The sequence below is a fragment of the Leptinotarsa decemlineata genome, unplaced genomic scaffold (genome assembly GCF_025532065.1).
Source record: "Leptinotarsa decemlineata unplaced genomic scaffold, Ldec_3_MD MMD2_P_RNA_scaffold_11, whole genome shotgun sequence".
Lineage (NCBI taxonomy): Eukaryota > Metazoa > Arthropoda > Insecta > Coleoptera > Chrysomelidae > Leptinotarsa > Leptinotarsa decemlineata.
Genome location: NW_027412525.1, coordinates 1,939,873 through 1,958,899, shown reverse-complemented (window position 1 = coordinate 1,958,899; position 19,027 = coordinate 1,939,873). Strand labels below are relative to the sequence as shown.

The 19,027-nt window shown below is 35.8% G+C and overlaps 3 protein-coding genes across 4 annotated transcripts in view; 2 read left to right on the top strand and 1 right to left on the bottom strand.

The window, feature by feature from the left end:
* sm (heterogeneous nuclear ribonucleoprotein L) overlaps window positions 1-19,027 on the bottom strand; it is a 532,854-nt gene that overhangs the window by 38,288 nt on the left and 475,539 nt on the right. The window lies entirely within an intron of this gene.
* On the top strand, window positions 1,250-8,770 carry LOC141487535 (uncharacterized). Its single transcript, XM_074186631.1, has 3 exons — window positions 1,250-2,122; window positions 2,185-3,081; window positions 8,520-8,770. Exons 1-3 carry the CDS (start codon window positions 1,564-1,566, stop codon window positions 8,768-8,770), a joined length of 1,707 nt encoding a protein of 568 aa, XP_074042732.1. The 5' UTR covers window positions 1,250-1,563.
* LOC141479944 (uncharacterized) lies at window positions 8,203-9,698 on the top strand. The gene is made up of 2 exons (XM_074169398.1): window positions 8,203-8,766; window positions 8,821-9,698. Exon 2 carries the CDS (start codon window positions 8,822-8,824, stop codon window positions 9,626-9,628), a length of 807 nt encoding a protein of 268 aa, XP_074025499.1. The 5' UTR covers window positions 8,203-8,766; window position 8,821; the 3' UTR covers window positions 9,629-9,698.

The following is a 19,027-nucleotide window of genomic DNA, read 5'->3' as shown; positions in this document are numbered from 1 at the left end:
TTAATCATATTCGAGCGTGTATTCAAAAACGATTCGTAGTGACGTCATTAATAATAAGATTCGCCAGAATGGAGTGATTCAATTTTTGTCAGATGTCAATTTCAATGATAAAAACAAACTTTTGTATTTGTGCATACAATAATTTCTCAGCTTTATCTTGTACACCCTCACACAACGTATTTGATAAAAAGTCTTCAGCATTTTATAAACTATAACGATCAAAATAAAGCAGAAACTGATAACTGACGTAAGGTTACGTCAAATTCTATTTCGAAACCAACCTCACGCTAGTTTTGATTACTACTTACATTCAAAAAAATTTCCACTCGACTTTATTTCCTCCAATTTTGCCAAAAATATACAACTTTACTATAGAACTTTCAATCCAGTGGGTTATTGAATGATTAGAGAAGCCCAGTATGATTTCTTATCAACTATAAAAATCTGTGACAACCCTACCTGAAAGAAAAAGTCAAGGCAGACCATTAGAATCATGAAAATTTTCCTGATATTTCAAAAGTATGATTTAAAGTGCACGGGAAAATGGATACTTGGATCCAACAATGGGTCGCATTTCATATTTCCCTCCTAATCACATGGGTTTTGGATTATTGTTTGCTGGTAATTTACTTGAAGCTGAAACGATTTTGTAATCAGACAACTCCAAAAGGGGACTTTATGAGGACTGTGTGAAGCTGGTGAAGATCTAAAATATTTCGAAAATCTGTGATTGAAAACTACAGAAAAGAAAATTAGTAATACAATTCTGAGAGTTGAACCGTACCCACTTATTCTGAATACAAATGATTCGAAACTAAAACTTGAAAAGAAAACAGTAGTTGTTTACAGCTGATTCTCGGCCTCCCCCCACCACTATGACGTATTAATTGCTTTTTTTATTGGTTGTTGTTTGGTGAAGTTTTTTTGTTGTGCAGTGAAGTCAAGGCGTTGTGACCATGAAGTGTCTGGTGCATGGATCGTTCAGATTTTTTTTTTCATATGAGATTTTGTGTGTTTATGTGTGTGTGTGTGTGTGTGTGTGTGTGTAGGAGAATGCACGGTACCGGGTTTCATCATGTGCTTGTTTGTCTATGTACAAACATACGTCTGCATACTTCGAAGATCCTCCAAGTAATAAATGCTCCATCGGTGTGAGGGTACCAACTTAGTAGTGGAGTGACGTCACAGCAATAACCGTTCAACGGCTAGAGACCGACATGTTCACTCCACGACGTGTGGCAGAGTAATGCGTATTCATCGGTCTGCCCTCACCTCTCCCGAAGCGATGAAGGTTCGCTCTAGCCCCGCTATCGATGGTGACACAACGGCAGCCGAGGACCGTTTGCCTAGCGTCTACCCTCTCCGAGACCGCAACGACCACTGCTTGCTCGTATATCGACATCTGTTATCGCATTCAGTTGGGAGGTAATCTTGGCGCATGTAGTTGAGAAGTGGGGTTGGCTATGACGTCTTGACGGGTCCTATCAGAGTGTATTTAAGAAGCGTACGAGTGTTGGCTATGTCAGTTTACATCAAGTGAGTTAGTGAGAACTATTATATAAAATGTATTCCTGTGACTGTGGTAAATCTTTCACTCGTAGTGATAATGTTCGTCGGCATCAGCTCCAGAGTTGCCAAGGAGGGCCTGCAGTGAAACGGGTGAGAGTGGATAATGCAACACCTATGTATACGTGCAATTGTTGTAATGTGACAATTCCTACGAGCCAAGTGAATTCTCACCGAAGAACCATGAGTCATAAAAATAATGCATGTGTTCAATTGTCTGACGGTGTTCAAATTATAACGAATGCATTCAATTGCCGCATTGCTACATACAGGGTGGAGAGTTCGATTGTAACCAGTGACTACATGTCATTTTTCAATAAGATTAGGCAGAAGGTCATTGAATTACTGGAATCAGCCATCAGGATCCATAAAAGCATCAAGGTGAATATGGAAGTTTTTGGGAATTATATTCTTCAGACTGATGATTCGAGGGACACGAAGTCATTTAATTCCCAAAATAAAATAGTGGACCAATCTTCAGATTTGAATGCTGTTTTTGATGGATTCCGTGATGTAATTGTGGCTCAAACGACTGAGTTCCAGGATCGTGACTCAGGTATTTATTTTTTAAAAATTTCAATAAGATTGAATAGTAATATTTTTTTTTATATAATTCAGGTTGGACTTGTGAAAAAATATTGTTTCTCGAGGTCAACATTAATAAATACAGTCCACTGGAAGGACGTTCATATGTGAAGCTGCCTCAATGTATTCAATGGAAGAAAGCTGTTGTGAATGTTCGTAATGAAGATCAATATTGTTTTGCTTGGGCTATAACATCAGCATTATATCCTGCAGATAGTCGAGTGTCCGAACTTACGTCATATCCACATTTTTCCACTGTTTTAGATGTCACAGGTATGGATTTTCCGGTTGAAGTTAATAATAAGAGTATCGAAATATTCGAAGATAGGAATGATATTTCAATTAATGTTTACGGTTTAGAGAGTACATTTGAGAAGGGTAAAATGAAGTATGAAGTGATTGGTCCATTGCGATACTCACAGAGAAGACTCCGGAGACATGTCAATTTGTTGTTTATAACTGATGACTCCGGTAATGGTCACTATTGTTGGATCAAAGATCTTTCAAGATTAGTTTCTAATCAACTATCAGCTCATAGACAGAAAAAATATTTTTGTGACGGATGTTTGATATATTTTTCTGATGAGAGATTGCTTTTACGTCATAATATGTATGATTGTAATCACATTAGTACCACAACACCAACTACTAATTTAAAGATCAATAAATATGGTAGAATGGTTGCGGAAAATAAACTAATGTTTGAAAACTTTGAGAGGCAAATGAGGGTGCCATTTGTAGTGTATGCTGATTTTGAATCAGTGCTTAAACCGATTCATGTGAATGAGCCAAATCCTGGAAGTTCATACACGATTAAAACATTCAAACATGCCCCATATTCATTTGCTTATTTGATAAAGTGTTCATATAATGATGATTTGACAAAATTTGTTACATATAGGGGTGTTGATGCAGCTCAGAAATTTGTGAGTAGCATTGAAGATGATTTGAAAGAGATACATGAAAATCATCTCAGAAACCCTAAACCAATGGATACACAAACTGTCGAAGAAGAAGAACAGTTTGTTGCAGCCAGAACTTGTGGTATATGTAATAAAGCATTTACTGATGGTGACGTCAAAGTAAGAGATCATTGTCATGTCACAGGAAAGAAAAGATCACATGCCGCTCACTCGAAATGTAATTTAAATTTCAAAATACCAAACTTCATACCTATCATTTTTCATAATTTAAGTGGTTATGATTGTCATTTATTCATAAAAGAATTGTATAGGAATAAAGAGAAAGTTGATGTTATCCCGCAAACTAAAGAGAAATATATATCTTTCACGAAGCATCTCTTTACACACAGCTATACCGATAAAGATGGTGTGGTTAGGAAGAATTATCTCAAAATGAGATTTATCGATAGTTATAAATTTATGACTAATTCGTTGGAGAAGTTGGGTGCAAACTTGACCTCCGATCAATGTTTGGAGATGCACAAACATTTCCCACAAATTGAGAAATTCAATTTGATGAGACAGAAAGGTGTATTTTCATATAGTTTTGTTGATGACATTGACAAATTGAATTATCCATTACTTCCGACAAAAAATCAGTTTTATGACACACTCAATTGTGAACATATATCGGAAACTGATTATGATAGGGCTAGAAATGTTTGGAATTTATTCGAGTGTCAGAATTTGGGGGAATACTCTGATTTGTATTTGAAGTCGGATGTATTGCTACTATGTGATATTTTTGAAAATTTCCGCACCACAAGTTTAGAGATATATAACTTAGATCCGGCACAATATTACACTGCACCTGGATTATCATGGGATGCCATGTTGAAGTTCACTAATGTTGAATTGGAATTACTAACTGACATTGATATGATTCACTTTTTTCAAAAAGGTATACGAGGTGGAATTAGTCAATGTAGCGAGAGGAAACATATAGCAAATAATAGATTTTTACCCAATTATAATCCCAATGAACCTTCCACATTCATTACATATTTAGATGCAACAAATCTATACGGTCACAGTATGTCACAACCTCTACCAACAAGTGAATTTACATGGTTGACACCAAATGAAATTCTTAATCTTGATGTGATGGATGTGAGTACTGATAGTCCGTATGGGTATGTATTTGAAGTGGACATTCATTATCCACAAGAGTTGCATGATAAACATTCTGACCTTCCATTTTTAGTCGAAAAAATAATACCACCTCGTACACAATCGAAAATTCCCAAATTAATTCCAAATTTGAATGATAAAAGAAAATATATTGTTCATTATAGGAATCTACAGCAAGCTGTCAAAAATGGATTGATTGTAATGAATACACATAGAGTATTGAAATTCAAACAATCATGCTGGATGAAACCCTATATAGATCTTAATACTGAAATGCGTAATAGGTCTAACAACAAATCTGTTAAAGATTTCTATAAACTAATGAATAATGCGGTGTATGGAAAGACAATGGAGAATGTAGATAATCGAATTGATGTTAGACTCGTTACACATTGGGAAAATATAAAGAAAAATATAGGTGCCAGCACTCTCATAGCCAAACCAAATTTCAAAAATTGTTCAATTTTCACTGATAATTTCGTTGCCATTCAATTGGGTAGAGTGAAGGTTCATTACGATAAACCATTATATTTGGGATTTTCCATATTAGAATTATCTAAAACAGTCATGTATGACTTTTTCTATGGATGCATCAAACAACACTTTGATGAAAATGTCTCTTTACTTTACACAGATACCGACTCGCTCATTCTTAAAGTAAACACAGAAAATTTTTATGAATTCATAAAAACTAACATAAGTAGATTTGATACATCCAATTACAGTATAGTTAACCAATTCAATATTCCAGTAACAAGTTCAGTCTTGGGTAACTTCAAAGATGAATTTCCAAATGATCCAATCATGAGTTTTTATGGTACAGGTGCTAAAGCATATTATGTGAAATCTGTTGATGGTGAATTTAAGAAAGCCAAAGGGGTTAAACGATCGGTAATAAAGAATGAATTGACATGCGAAGATTATCAAAAAATCGTCGAACAAGGTGGTATGATATTCAGAAAGATGAATTCATTTAGAAGCGTGTTGCATGATATGTATACTGAATTGAAAAATAAAGTTGCATTATCATACCACGACGATAAACGATTTATCATTCCGAATACTACCCACACTCTTCCTTGGGGTCATAATGATATTGAATTTTATGAAAACGATCCAAATGAGAACATTCGTTGGATAAGTAATATTATTCAACAATCACAATCTCAGGAGACTCCATTGGATCAATTGATTAATTTATTATCTGCCGAGATCAATGATTGAAGTATCATTCAATATCTTCAAAACCGGAAAATTCAATATGACAGAAGTATTGTGATATTAATGTATTATGTATGTATGTATATGTATTACTGTAATGAATATAAAATGATTGAAATTTTATTTGTATTATTTCTATTTCCCTAATCGATTACTGCAATATATAGTATAATGTAAAAGAAAGGAATATCAGTTTGAAAAGAATCATCGTGGGTGCACAATGTCTAAAACAATCGATAAATTTGGCAGAAAAAAAAAATGGGGTGGTAATGTCATCCGAGGTCCACCCGGCAATGGATTTAAATTAACAAAAGATGGTCATTATGACATGCAAAGAAAAATATTGAAAAATACAAGCGAACCAATTGACAAGAGTGATTGTGTAACTGTATCATACCTTGAGGGGGAAATTAACGGAACAAAGGAGGTTATACTTCTAGCCCTACAAGCTGCAATACAATCCACAATAGGCAATATTGCTCGCGATGCCCGTCAAGCATTTGACGATAAAATTGCAGAGGCTCGGATAACTTTCACTCGTAAATTTGACAAACTTACAAATGATGTAGACATAAAAATGTCTGACATAACAGCGTCTACAAATAAAAAATTTGATGCTATGTCAAACATAACAGCGACTACAATGAAAAAGTATGATGTACTGGAAGAGAGAGTTGAAGTTTTGGAGAAAAGCCATAAAGTCAGGCCATCAGGTGGAGTGGGATATCCAGGACTGAACATTGATCCAAATATTAGAATAATAGAACCAAAACCAAAAGCAACAGATGACGTATTAATTGAACCAACATGGTGAATAGTGAAGTGGAATAGCCTGCCTGGGCAGGGCCTGATTAAGTTAGATTAGGAAAAAAAATGTGTATTTGAAAAATTAATAATGAAAGTTATCAACAAGTATTATTATATATATTTCAATGTCCCTGAAGTGGCATTAGTGATGTACTCGAATTCTGACTTGACATGTTCCCAACTGTTAAAATTTGAAAAAAAAAAATTTAATTTGAAAAAAAAAAGCAAATTTGAAAAAAATTTTTTGAAATTTGAAAATAAATTAAAATTAAAAAACAAATATTTTTTCACAAACCTATACCCTCTGCCCCCCCCCCCCCCCCCCGCCTCCTTCTTATTATTTTTTCTAGTTTTTTTCTAGTTTTGTCATTGCCAAGTTTCGAACTTGGATAGTCTGTGCGGTAGGATGATACCTTAACATCTACGCTGCCACAGGCCCACTTATACTAACAGTTTCAATTCTATTTAAATCACAAGGAATAATGGTGAGAAATAAAGAAAAAAATTTTTGGTCACACGGGGATTTGAACTCATGTCATACGTCTGCATAGGCTAGGGTCTTAACCATTACGCCACAGGCTTACATATTGGTGTTAATAACATTTATTATTCTATATAAGATATGAAAGCTTCATTTATATAAAAATTATTGATTTTTTTTATGGGTAATCCGGGATTTGAACCACTAATATCAATATTTTACTTTTTTATGAATTAATAAAGGTTAAAAAAAAAAAAAAAATTGATCGTCGAGATTCGGAATCTTTCTCAAGATTACAACCCGTTCTTTTCTCGAAAAATATCGATCCTGCGAAAAAAACCGGGATTTGAACCACTAATATCAATATTTTACTTTTTTTTATGAATTATTAAAGGTTTATAATTAAAAAAAAAAATTTGATCGTCAAGATTCGGAATCTTTCTCAAGATTACAACCCGTTCTTTTCTCGAAAAATATCGATCCTGCGAAAAAACCGGGATTTGAACCACTAATATCAATATTTTACTTTTTCTATGAATTATTAAAGGTTTATAATTGAAAAAAAATTTTGATCGTCAAGATTCGGAATTTTTCTCAAGATTACAACTCATTCTTTTCTCGAAAAATATCGATCCTGCGAAAAAATTAATGGAGACCGAATTTGTTGGAAATTGAATTCTCTACAACTTTTGTCATTACCATTTTTCGTGTAAAATTGAAAATAAGTGTAATAAATTCAATATTACATAATGAGATTACAACCCGTTCTTTTCTTGAAAAAAATCAATCCTGCGAAAAAATTAATGAAGACCAAATTTGTTGGAAATTGAATTCTCTACAACTTTTGTCATTACTATTTTTCGTGTAAAATTGAAAATAAGTGTAATAAATTCAATATTACATAATGAGATTACAACCCGTTCTTTTCTTGAAAAATATCAATCCTGCGAAAAAATTAATGAAGACCAAATTTGTTGGAAATTGAATTCTCTACAACTTTTGTCATTACCATTTTTCGTGTAAAATTGAAAATAAGTGTAATAAATTTAATATTACATAATGAGATTACAACCCGTTCTTTTCTCGAAAAATATCAATCCTGCGAAAAAATTAATAGAGACCAAATTTGTTGGAAATTAAATTCTCTACAACTTTTGTCATTACTATTTTTCGTGTTAAATTGAAAATAAGTGTAATAAATTCAATATTACATAATGAGATTACAACCCGTTCTTTTCTTGAAAAATATCAATCCTGCGAAAAAATTAATGAAGACCAAATTTGTTGGAAATTGAATTCTCTACAACTTTTGTCATTACCATTTTTCGTGTAAAATTGAAAATAAGTGTAATAAATTCAATATTACATAATGAGATTACAACCCGTTCTTTTCTCGAAAAATATCAATCCTGCGAAAAAAATAATAGAGACCAAATTTGTTGGAAATTAAATTCTCTACAACTTTTGTCATTACTATTTTTCGTGTAAAATTGAAAATAAGTGTAATAAATTCAATATTATAATAATGAGATTCCACCACTCATTTCTCAAAAAATATCGATTCTACATACACACTGAACATTAAATACCCCCATTATTGATTTTAATAATATAGATTTACAAAAAATAAAGATTTTTTTCTCCAGTCACAATTCAAGTAGATGATCAATGCCGGTTCTATGACTGAGGATGACCAATGCCGGTTCTATGACTAAAAATTTTTAATTTTATGTTTCATTAAAAAAAAATTTAACAACACACTGTAGTCCCCGCCCACTCTCCTCCACTTTTAGCCCCGCCCCCTTCCCACCATTGCTCGCCTCACCCCACAATTGCGCATGCGCGCCCCCACCTCACTCCCACCACTCCCACTTCTGCCTACACCCTGAGGAGCACACTTCTCGGCATTCAGTACGACAAGTCTTCTCATCGAGTGCAGTCCAGCTACAGCAATCTACTACAACACCAGTCTAATACAGCAGTCTTCTACAGTCTACAACAAGCGAATTTTGAGTAAGTTATCAATGTTACTTTTTCATAACAACTAACTTTGTATTACATTTTCAGAATGGAAAACTACACGCAGGAAATCGACAACGCTGTGGCATCGATCATACCTGTGGATGTTGAGGTGGAGCGACCAGGCAGCCCTGACATGTTCGAGGGAGACGAGGTGGCGATGGTCCAAGAGGTGAAGGCTTCAACTTCGGGTGGTGTGCAGCGGCCACGCAGCCCTGTCTCATTTCAGGAAGACAGGGTTGTTAACAAAGCCAAGCGGCAATCTGCAGCTAAGGTTGGTCCTATTCAAAGGTATAGGAGTAAATGCAATAGGACTAACCCTTATGCAGGTAGTTGGTCGACCGCCAAAAGGAATCCTCCGAGACGTCCCACACCGCTCGCATTGACAGTGGAAAGACGGAGGGCATATAAGCCGGTGCCGAGGGTGCCATCTCCAGGTGAAATCCTCACCCAATTTGCATTATCAGCGATGTTGACACCCATGGAACTCACACCGGTGCCTGATCCTGCCATGGAGGTCGTGCCACCAGTGTCGAAGCCTGCCGGGGAGATCGCGCCACAAGAGCCACCAGTGCCGGAGCCTTTCGGAGAGGTTAACCCCCAGGAGATGGAAACTTTCCTACAGAGGTGTAGGGATGTTGCACTTGCTTCACGTAATAGTGAGGCCGCGTTGGCTAGCATTTCCCGGGAGGAGAATGAAATTGCTAGCCAACGGCGCGAGTTGTTAATGAGGATGGCCGAGCTAGATCGAAGGACTGCAGCTCTGAAGGAAAGGCGGAAGGCAGAGACCTCTTCGATAGAGCTCAATAATGAACTAAAAATATTTATAAAGAAATTTTTGAATAAAGGGAAATAGTTTTTAGGTCAACTAGGATAGTTTTAGGATAATTAGGTAGCATGGTAGTTTTAGGTTTGTAATTATAATTTTAGGAATAAAAAAAAAAAAAAAAAAAATGAAAAAAGAAGTGAAATAAAGGGTGTACATTGTTTTGGTTTGGTACACATTGAACAATGCGATGGTTGGAGCATTTTTCTTCACTTCGTCTTTTCATTATTTTTCTTTTTTTCCATTTTCAATTCCAAGTTCTTTCATCCCCACTCCTCCCCACTCCCTTTCAAAAGTATAAAAGTAGGAATTATCTGTTGGAATATTCAGTTGATCAGCCACCTTCAACATGGAACCTGATTCAACTACTGAGCCGTACAGTGACCCAGCGCATCAACATCCTTACTGGGCTTCTATCCATGAAGGATTCGTGGACTCCACAACGGCACCTCATGACATTCCCTTCGAATTCATGAATAATGACTACAGGGTGCAGGTTCAGCATGTCACTGGGAGTGATGAAGCTGACTTATCGGACGGGGATTATCCGGATCCCTACCAATGGGATGACGAATGGGGTGACCCACCGCCTGTAGACATCACAGATGAGGATGACGACGACGACGACGATGACGCTGGCGACATCAGACTTCCACCATCCCCAATCCTTATCGAGGACAGTCCTCCGCCATCTCCTATCCTAATTGATGACGATGATGTCCTAAATTCCGACGACGATATGTAATCGTTTCCCTGTTTCTCCCACCCTTTCCTTTCCTTTCCTTTCCTTTCCTTCCACGGAGTACACACTTTTTTGGTTGGTGTACACGAGGCACTGCGAGGCTGGGGCAGTGTCTTCCTCCCTCTCTCTTATTAGTTTTTCATAATAATCACTTAGAATTTCTCATAATAATCGCTCAGAGTTTCATGAAGATCGTCATTTTTAATGTTTTCGAATCTCAAACACTGTTCTACATTTACACTTCACCCCCTCCGTTTTATTTCTTCCAATATAAATATAGTATCAATCCCAGTTCTACATCATTCTTCCACAATGTCGATTGCTGATTCCACCACCGAACCGATGAGTGTACCAGAGTCTTCTATGATGAGTACAGGACCCATCCAGGTACATGAAATAGATTCTACGTTTGATCATTTCAGTACAACCTTCGCAGAAATGCTGCAACGCATCTACGATCTTCCTGATGATTTCCCGGAACGTATGCAAGAGGAAGTAGATGAGTTAGACGATCTACAGGATAACGAGCTAGATGATCATGCGGACGACATAATTAGTATATCATCTGATTCAGATGAATCTGATGAATATGAGGACGACATCATCAGTATATCATCAGATACAGATGATTCAGATGATGACACCATCATGATTGTTTCTGATGATGAAGAGCGTTAGTCCATACCATTGTATGGATTAATAGGAAAAACAGCCCTTTTAAGGGCTACAATTAAAGACAATAAACAACTATTTTCAGAGCTATCATTATACTTTCAATCAGAAATAGGTTAACACTATAGTCAAAACTTATGTGAAAGTATCATCATCCAACTCTGTAGTACTCATCATTATATTCAATGATTGAGAAAATATCAACTTCGACTTTTCAGTCAAAGTAGTACTCATCATATACACAGATATTCGATGATAAACCAAATCCTAACTTCGACTTTTTAGTCAAAGTAGTCATTTATCACATAATCTGTGAATTCTACTACTACCGTTTGTGTGAATAATGTAGCCCTGAAAAGGGCTGTTGTTTTTTTTTTGACCAGTAGGTCCACGGTTATTGTGCCACAGGTTGGACATTATTACATATAATACATGTAGATACTCGGGTGAAGTTTGTTAGTGGCCTCTCGCAAGCTTCACACCAATTTTGTCCCATTTCCATAATTGAGACAGTGTTGTGGGTGTTGACATGGGCATACCACCCTCCATTATTGTTTCTATGCGAATAAAACCGAAAGCAGCACCAGCATAGTTTTTTGTTCTCTCCATCTATTGTGCTGATCAATACGTATGCATCCATTGCACAATACAAATCCAAGGGATCTTCCAATGTCTCACTGACATTGAGCGTTCGCATACCGATCCTCAAAGCACCATCGCCTTCAGTTGTGTCAGCTTCTATCCCTTCATCATCTCCTTCTTCATCCATGACCCTCTCAAACTCCATCACGTCATCATCTTCGTCGCTTTGGTTGGCCTCGTTTTCAACTTCGTCTATCTCATCTTCATCGACTCCAACATCTTCTGCTTCAACTATCACTTCCTCTAGCGGAACATTGACATCATCATCATCTGATTCGTCTATCCAATTGTTTTCATCAACAGCAGATATTCTATTTAATGCAGCATTTATTTTTGCAGAATTCATCTTGTTGTTGTTTGCTCACAGTTGTAGAGAGTGAATGAATGAACTTCAGGATCGCAAGTCGACTTATACGATTGAATAGGAAACGGAAGTGGTACGACTCCCACCTATCACTTGACTCGTTTTAAGTGGGAGAGAAGGATATGGCATCTCTAGTCGATGAAAGAGTGGGCTAGTTGACGAAAGAGCGCATGCGCTAGTTTATTTTCTTCTATAAAAGGTGAAGTATCAGTAACATCATCACCTTTCCTATCCACATTCTATTGCTATCACATATCATTCCTCCAAACCTAAATAATCATTATCATGAGCTCCATGCCACTATTGATTGCTGAAGATGGTTCACCACTTGTTGATATCGATCACACTAATTTTGAAAATATTCCAGTATTACATTTACAGTCTCAAGACTCGATAAGTGATTTTGATATTAGCGACTTCGTTAACTTCGCAGATGTGCCGGAACCAATTCAACAAATTATCGTTGAAACTCCAATCATTTCACAATCATCATCATCCAAACACCCTTCATCTACCCCCCCTCTTGGTGTTGATAAAAAATCCAGAACTATCAAAAGGAAGGTTAATAATGCATCTTCATCGATTGTCACTGAGTTGAAAGAAAAAAAACAATCGAAAAGTGGTTTGCAGGAGAAAAAGCCCACAACGAAAAGTGACAGATCGAAGAGGAAGACAAAATGTGAACCCAAAGAAATGAAGGGTGATTTGATGACTGAATCGCTATCTTCTTTCACTCCATTACTTCGGTTTGGAGATATGAAAAAGAAAGCGAAATGCCGTCTTGTAAAGGCGCAAAAGGCTATTGCTGAACATGAAAAGAGTGAGCAAGCTATTAGTGTCAATAAGGACACTCTTCAAGCATTAGATGCTAAGATTGCATTAGCGAAAATTGAATTGGCTAACATGAGCAAAGAAGCAGATGAACTACGTTCAAAAATCATGAAAGATGACAAATTCAATCAACGTTCGAGAATGCAAGCACAGGCAGAGCTTGAGGAGTCGACTCGACTTTATGAGACGGCATTATCAGTGAGAGATAATTGGCGAAAAGAGTTGGAGAAAGCATTTCAAAGTGACAGCGATTAGTTTTGGGAATGGTATTGTGTTCTCAATATTGTGAGTTGAAAAAAATTTTAAGCGGGAATGGAGTATACAATTAATTTGGTTTGGTATACACAGAACATTGCGAATGGTTGGGGCAATGTTTACCGCTGCAATATTTTTTCAATTCACTTACATATAATTGAAATGAAAACAATAATGAACTTCAACATTACTTTATTCATAAATACATTATTAGATACATTTAAAGCATATTTGATTCATCAATCCAAGAATTCTGTTCACTAGGAAGTCCTAACCACTTTACATATACTTTATTTTTCCTTTTCTTCAGCACTTTCTCGATCAGATATACATCAGGATTTTCGGTTCGCAATAACTCTTCTTCGTAAAAACATCCTCTAATAGGTTGTTCATTCATATCTTCAAGATTATAGGTTGTGGGAAAAGTTTTATTGATTTTAACAATCTTGAAGAGTTCCGTGGTAAAGTTCGCAGTGTAAGACTTTTCAAAAATATTTTTGTATTTGCTTATTCGTACAATATCATTCAATCGGAATTTGGGTTTACTTTGTTTTTTTCCAACTCCATTGATACCTTTGAATATCAATCTTGTTGATGGATCAACATTAATGGGTGCCATACCTATTGTACGATGAACTTTATTGTTATATCTACTAGTTATAGTTGGAAGAATATCAAGCCATTTGTGGTGACCTCTCATCGAAAATTCCTTATAGAGCCACCCCTTTATTGTACGAATCACTCTTTCTGCTATAGCTGCCTTCTTTGTGCTAAATGTTGAATAATGATTGATATTATATTCTCGCATGAGAGATGAGAAGCTTTTATTGAAAAATTCTTTCCCTTGATCGCTTTGTATGTGTTTGGGGGAGTATTTGGCTTCTTTCAGTACATGTTTCATTGCATTAGTTACTGTACTACCTGTTTTATCTTTAACTGCTACAGTCCACAGATATTTGGAGTAACAATCTATCACTACAAGTATATATCGGTATCCTTCATTACTTTTTGCATAAGGTTGCAGTTCAGCTAAATCTATTTGCCATAGATCTGCAAAACCTTTGATGGTGGTTATTCTTCTACGAAAATTACGTCTTGCAGGTTTATGTAATTCATTAACAACTTGTCGTTTGACATCACTTATTTCATTAGTCATTCTATTTCAATATGATTAAAGAGAAAATGTGATAATGTTACTGCATTGAATGATGATGTGACAGTGATCATTACATGTGAATATGTTAATATATTATACCTTCTTCACGTAATTCTTCAATTATTGAAATTATTTCATTGTCATGTCCTGTATGACCAGCTGACTTTGAAGCTACCAATAATCGTAGGCGAGCAACTAACTCTTTCGGTGAATTCCAGTACACATAATTCACAGGTTTAGAATTATATATTTTCCCCATTTTCACTCGTTTGAGTGCTCCACCAATTTTACTTCTACTTCTTATTGGATATTGTCGTGAGTCTAATAGAGGTTTGATAACTTCACGAAATTTTTTAGAATTTGTATTTTTAAAACCATTCTTCTGATGATATTGTTTATATGGAGCATTCGTTATTTTCAATATTTTGGAATATACTTGACGAGTTTCTTTATTATCAACATCTCGTGGATTCTTCAAAAAGATCATATCATACAATTCTGGACTACCTGCGCATTCATATTTTTTCACTTTATTAGCATCCCAAAATGAAATGTTTCCATCTTTGAAATACACCACTAGACTTCCCATTTTCAGCTTTTGTGTAATAGGATCCATACGTACGCCAAATGTTCCATCATATGCTGGATTTCTAGATTTTACATTATTCAAATGTTTCATCAAAACATCTTCACCACTTTCATTCATATCAGGTGAGGTGTCAGGATCCGAGGAATCGATGTGGGACGATGATGGTGTTTCGAATAGAGTTGTTCTCATATCGTCTTGAAGTGTGCTCGTGTCACTATTCACAGATGATACACTAGCAAAAGATTGTTTTCTTCCTATTGGAGTACTCATGGGATAATTTGAAGTAGATTGAACAGTTCCGTGATTTGGTGATAACACTGGTGATTTAGAAGTAGCGTTTGATGATAAAACATTCAATGGTTTCATTATGGGCTCATACAATCTTTCAAGTGTCGTACGATTTTCAATATTATCATTCTTGATAGAGTTGAATTTCTGCCTGACAGCTTCTGTTGTCTCTACTAGTTGACGTTTCAAATTCATTTCATTGTTTTTATTTTCAGAATCTTTTTTTGTATTCATAATGCCCTTTTTTAAATTATAGCCTAATTCGCTGATGAAGTGACCTCTACAATATTCAGTGATCGAATAAGTGTAAAAAACAAGATCATGGGTATATAAAACTATCGAATCCTTTGCGATATCTACCTTCATCTATTTTTCTATCCTTATCAATGACTAGAAATACATATTGGTCCTCCCAGCATTTAACACACATCAATTGGAATTGTTTGAATGTTACATCGGGTGAAACATGATCTGAATAAATGTGATGTAAATTCGTCTCATCTTGTTTGAACATTAAAATGAAATTGGTATTGTCACGCACTAACTGTTTGGGTACCCGTGAATATGTCTGTGCTAGATAAAAACAATCAACATCCTTATGACGTCCCATACAGAAATATGATCTAATAATATCTTGCTTTTCACATATCACATCATCGAAAATGAAAACAGAATTAGGCTTAGCGTCGGAGGGTTCCACTATTTCTGCATTATTGCTGAATGTATAAAAACCTAATCCTTTTATAGGTTCCAAAACACTTCGCAAGTACTGATATTTAGGTTGATTGAGTGATTTCGAATAGAGATACACATTTCTAAATCTCAGTCCTTGTGGATGTGTTAATAGTGATATCATTGCATTCGTCTTTCCACAATTTGAAGGTCCTATAATGAGTCCTCGAACTGATGATGGAAGTAGTGGACCATGTCTGAATACCCTTTGTCCATTCAATCCACAACCAAATTTCTCATCTAGATTATCTACAGCAAACTTTTCTTTCTGTTTTACAATGCGCATCGTGCCGTGGTTGGAGACTATATAAATGTTATTAGCTTATTCATTTCAATGTGTACCACCAAACGATACGGACGTATTGAAAGTGATCGTAAAATTAAAAGAGGTTGTGGTTTTGTTAATGATTTAATAAACAAACTTCCTTTCGAATTACATCTACCCGGAGGTTATCAATACTGTGGACCGGGTACAAAATTGAAACAACGTTTAGCTCGTAACGACCCTGGAATCAATAAATTAGATATTGAATGCAAAAAACACGATATTCAATATTCTAAGCATCCATCCGATCTTGCAGCAAGACATTTAGCCGACAAAGAACTTGAATACAGCGCTTGGGATAGGGTTAAATCGAAGGACGCGAGTATTGGGGAAAGAGCAGCTGCATTACTTGTCACCAACATTATGAAAGCGAAAAGACATATGGGCATGGGTTGTAGTACCAATAAGAAAAAATGTAAGAGGAAACAAACGAAGAAAAATAAAATTAAAAAAGTTGCATTTGGTGCTGGGATAGTCCATAAAGTGCGAAATGTATTGAAGAAAGCTGGTGGGAATCAATTTGTGACGAATAATAGCAAAAAAGCTATTACTGTGGCATTGCAGGCGGCACGTAAATACCTTAAAGCTGCCGGTGGAAAGAAGAAAATCCGCACACCACGCATAATTCCTGTTCCCAAGATCGGTGGACTTTTACCATTGATACCAATTTTTGCTGGACTATCCGCACTAGGAAGTTTGGCGGGAGCCGCTGCTGGTATTACCAAGGCCGTGAATTCGGCAAAAGCCAGCAGAGCGGCTTTAATGGAAGCCAATCGTCACAATAAAACCATGGAGGCTGTAGCATTAGGCAAACGCGGAAGTGGAATATATCTCAAACCATACCGTAAAGGTTTAGGACTATATTTAAAACCATACAAAGCCACAAACAAAACAAAAAACTAATTGAACCCCTACCTCAGAGGCCTCTTACTGATCACGATCTCAGTTATTATGCACAAAAAATGAAAATTCCACATTTTCGTGGTGTTTTTATGCGTGATAGATTACCATCTTCAGGTCCAAAACAAAACGAGACAGCTATTGTTAATTTAGATGGAATAAGTGGACCAGGAACACATTGGGTGGCATATAAAAAATGTGGGAAAGAAGTCACATATTTCGATAGTTTTGGAGATCTACCCCCACCATTGGAATTGACTCGATTCTTTCGAAAATGTTCGAATGTAAAAATCAAATATAACTATGATCGACAACAGAAATTTAATACAGTTCTCTGTGGTCACTTGTGCTTGCAGTTTCTCTCTAAATAATTTTCCAAATAAAAATGGATTCAACACCAAAACTGGATCGGGAGGCTATCAAGGGAATGGGGTTTTCACTTAGAATGTTTTCAAAATATGGTACCTTGAAAAAAATGGATAAAGTGATGCTTGCAAATATGCCTAAGGAAGTGATACTTGCATGTGTTGCACATGAGATTGCATATGTTTGGGAAAAGTTGCCTAAGCATCTGCAAGATGACATCGATATAATGAAACATAGATATTGTTATGAGCACCACCACCACGATCAAAATTCAGAATCGGATGTTAATGACGGTCCTATACCTCGGAAATCTATGTGTTGTATTTGTAATATAGAGGATGTGAATATTGGTATCAATAAAAATGATACTTATTACAATACAACACCTTCCAAAAAGTGTAAATTGTCTCAAATGTGCTGTTGCTGTGTACAATAATAAATTGAAATGTGTTTCAAAATATTCATCAGTCATGTCACGAAAGTTCGAGCTACAAGCTGTCGGGACAAGTGTCTTGAGTGCGGATTTTTTTCCACCAATTGAATTGGATAGGAACAGTAGTTATGGATTAGGACTTTTGGGATTCTATGGATGCAATACAATCAATAATATAACTGAAGCTAATAACTTAGTTAGTTTTAGAATCAGTAATGACAACTCATCGATACCCCAAAAGTTGACAATTGAAATTCCATGTGGTGCTTATGAAATAGAAGAGATCAATGCCGTCATACAGAAACATATCATGTTCAGATTGTTTCATGATAAAAAACCAAATGATGTCGTTGCAGATGATATTTTCTATCTACACGCCAATAATAATACATTCAAATGTGAAATGCGATCCAAATATGAAATTGATCTGACACATCCAAATTCAATAGCAGAAATGATGGGGTTCGCTCATGAAATATTTCCACCAAATCAGATACATGAATCATCATTACCAATAAACATTACAACTGTGAGACTTATCCGCTTAGATTGCAATATAATATCTGGTTCATATATGAATGGTGAAGAATCCCACATTCTTTTCTCATTCGATATTGATGTTGAACCTGGCTACAATCTCACTAAAGAACCACACAGTATTATATATATGCCTGTCAGTCCAGAAGGTCGTCAATTGATTCACAACATTACAGTGCGTATTTTGGATGAAAAAAATAACCTTATCGATTTTGGAAGTGAAGAAGAGATTTTCATTATTTTGGAATTGAAGAAAATCGAATAACTGTTGTTATGGGTTTCATTTATAATAGACAAAATCGCATTGAACAATCCCAAACGAGTTGCACTATCAAAAAGAAAGGTGTGCATAAAAAGAAGCTCATTCCACAAGTGTATGCTAAACAGTTAGCACATAACGCTCTGTCTGTGAGTGATCTTAAATTTTTGAAATCGATTGGATTGAAAGTGAGAAAATAACAATGGTGCTCGAAACAAACAATGAAAAGTTGAATATATTCAATGAACCAGTGCTCGATCATTCTCTCATAAGTTTACATGAGCACACATATAAGCCCTATGGATCACCGCTATTCAGGAATTCGGATGAAATCAGAA

Coding starts and splice junctions, on each gene's coding strand:
- LOC141479944 (XM_074169398.1), top strand. CDS start 8,822: ATGGAAAACTACACGCAGGAAATCGACAACGCTGTGGCATCGATCATA.
- LOC141487535 (XM_074186631.1), top strand. CDS start 1,564: ATGTATTCCTGTGACTGTGGTAAATCTTTCACTCGTAGTGATAATGTT. Junction 2,123..2,184: donor GTTCCAGGATCGTGACTCAG/GTATTTATTTTT, acceptor TATATAATTCAG/GTTGGACTTGTGAAAAAATA. Junction 3,082..8,519: donor TGCAGCTCAGAAATTTGTGA/GTAGCATTGAAG, acceptor AACACACTGTAG/TCCCCGCCCACTCTCCTCCA.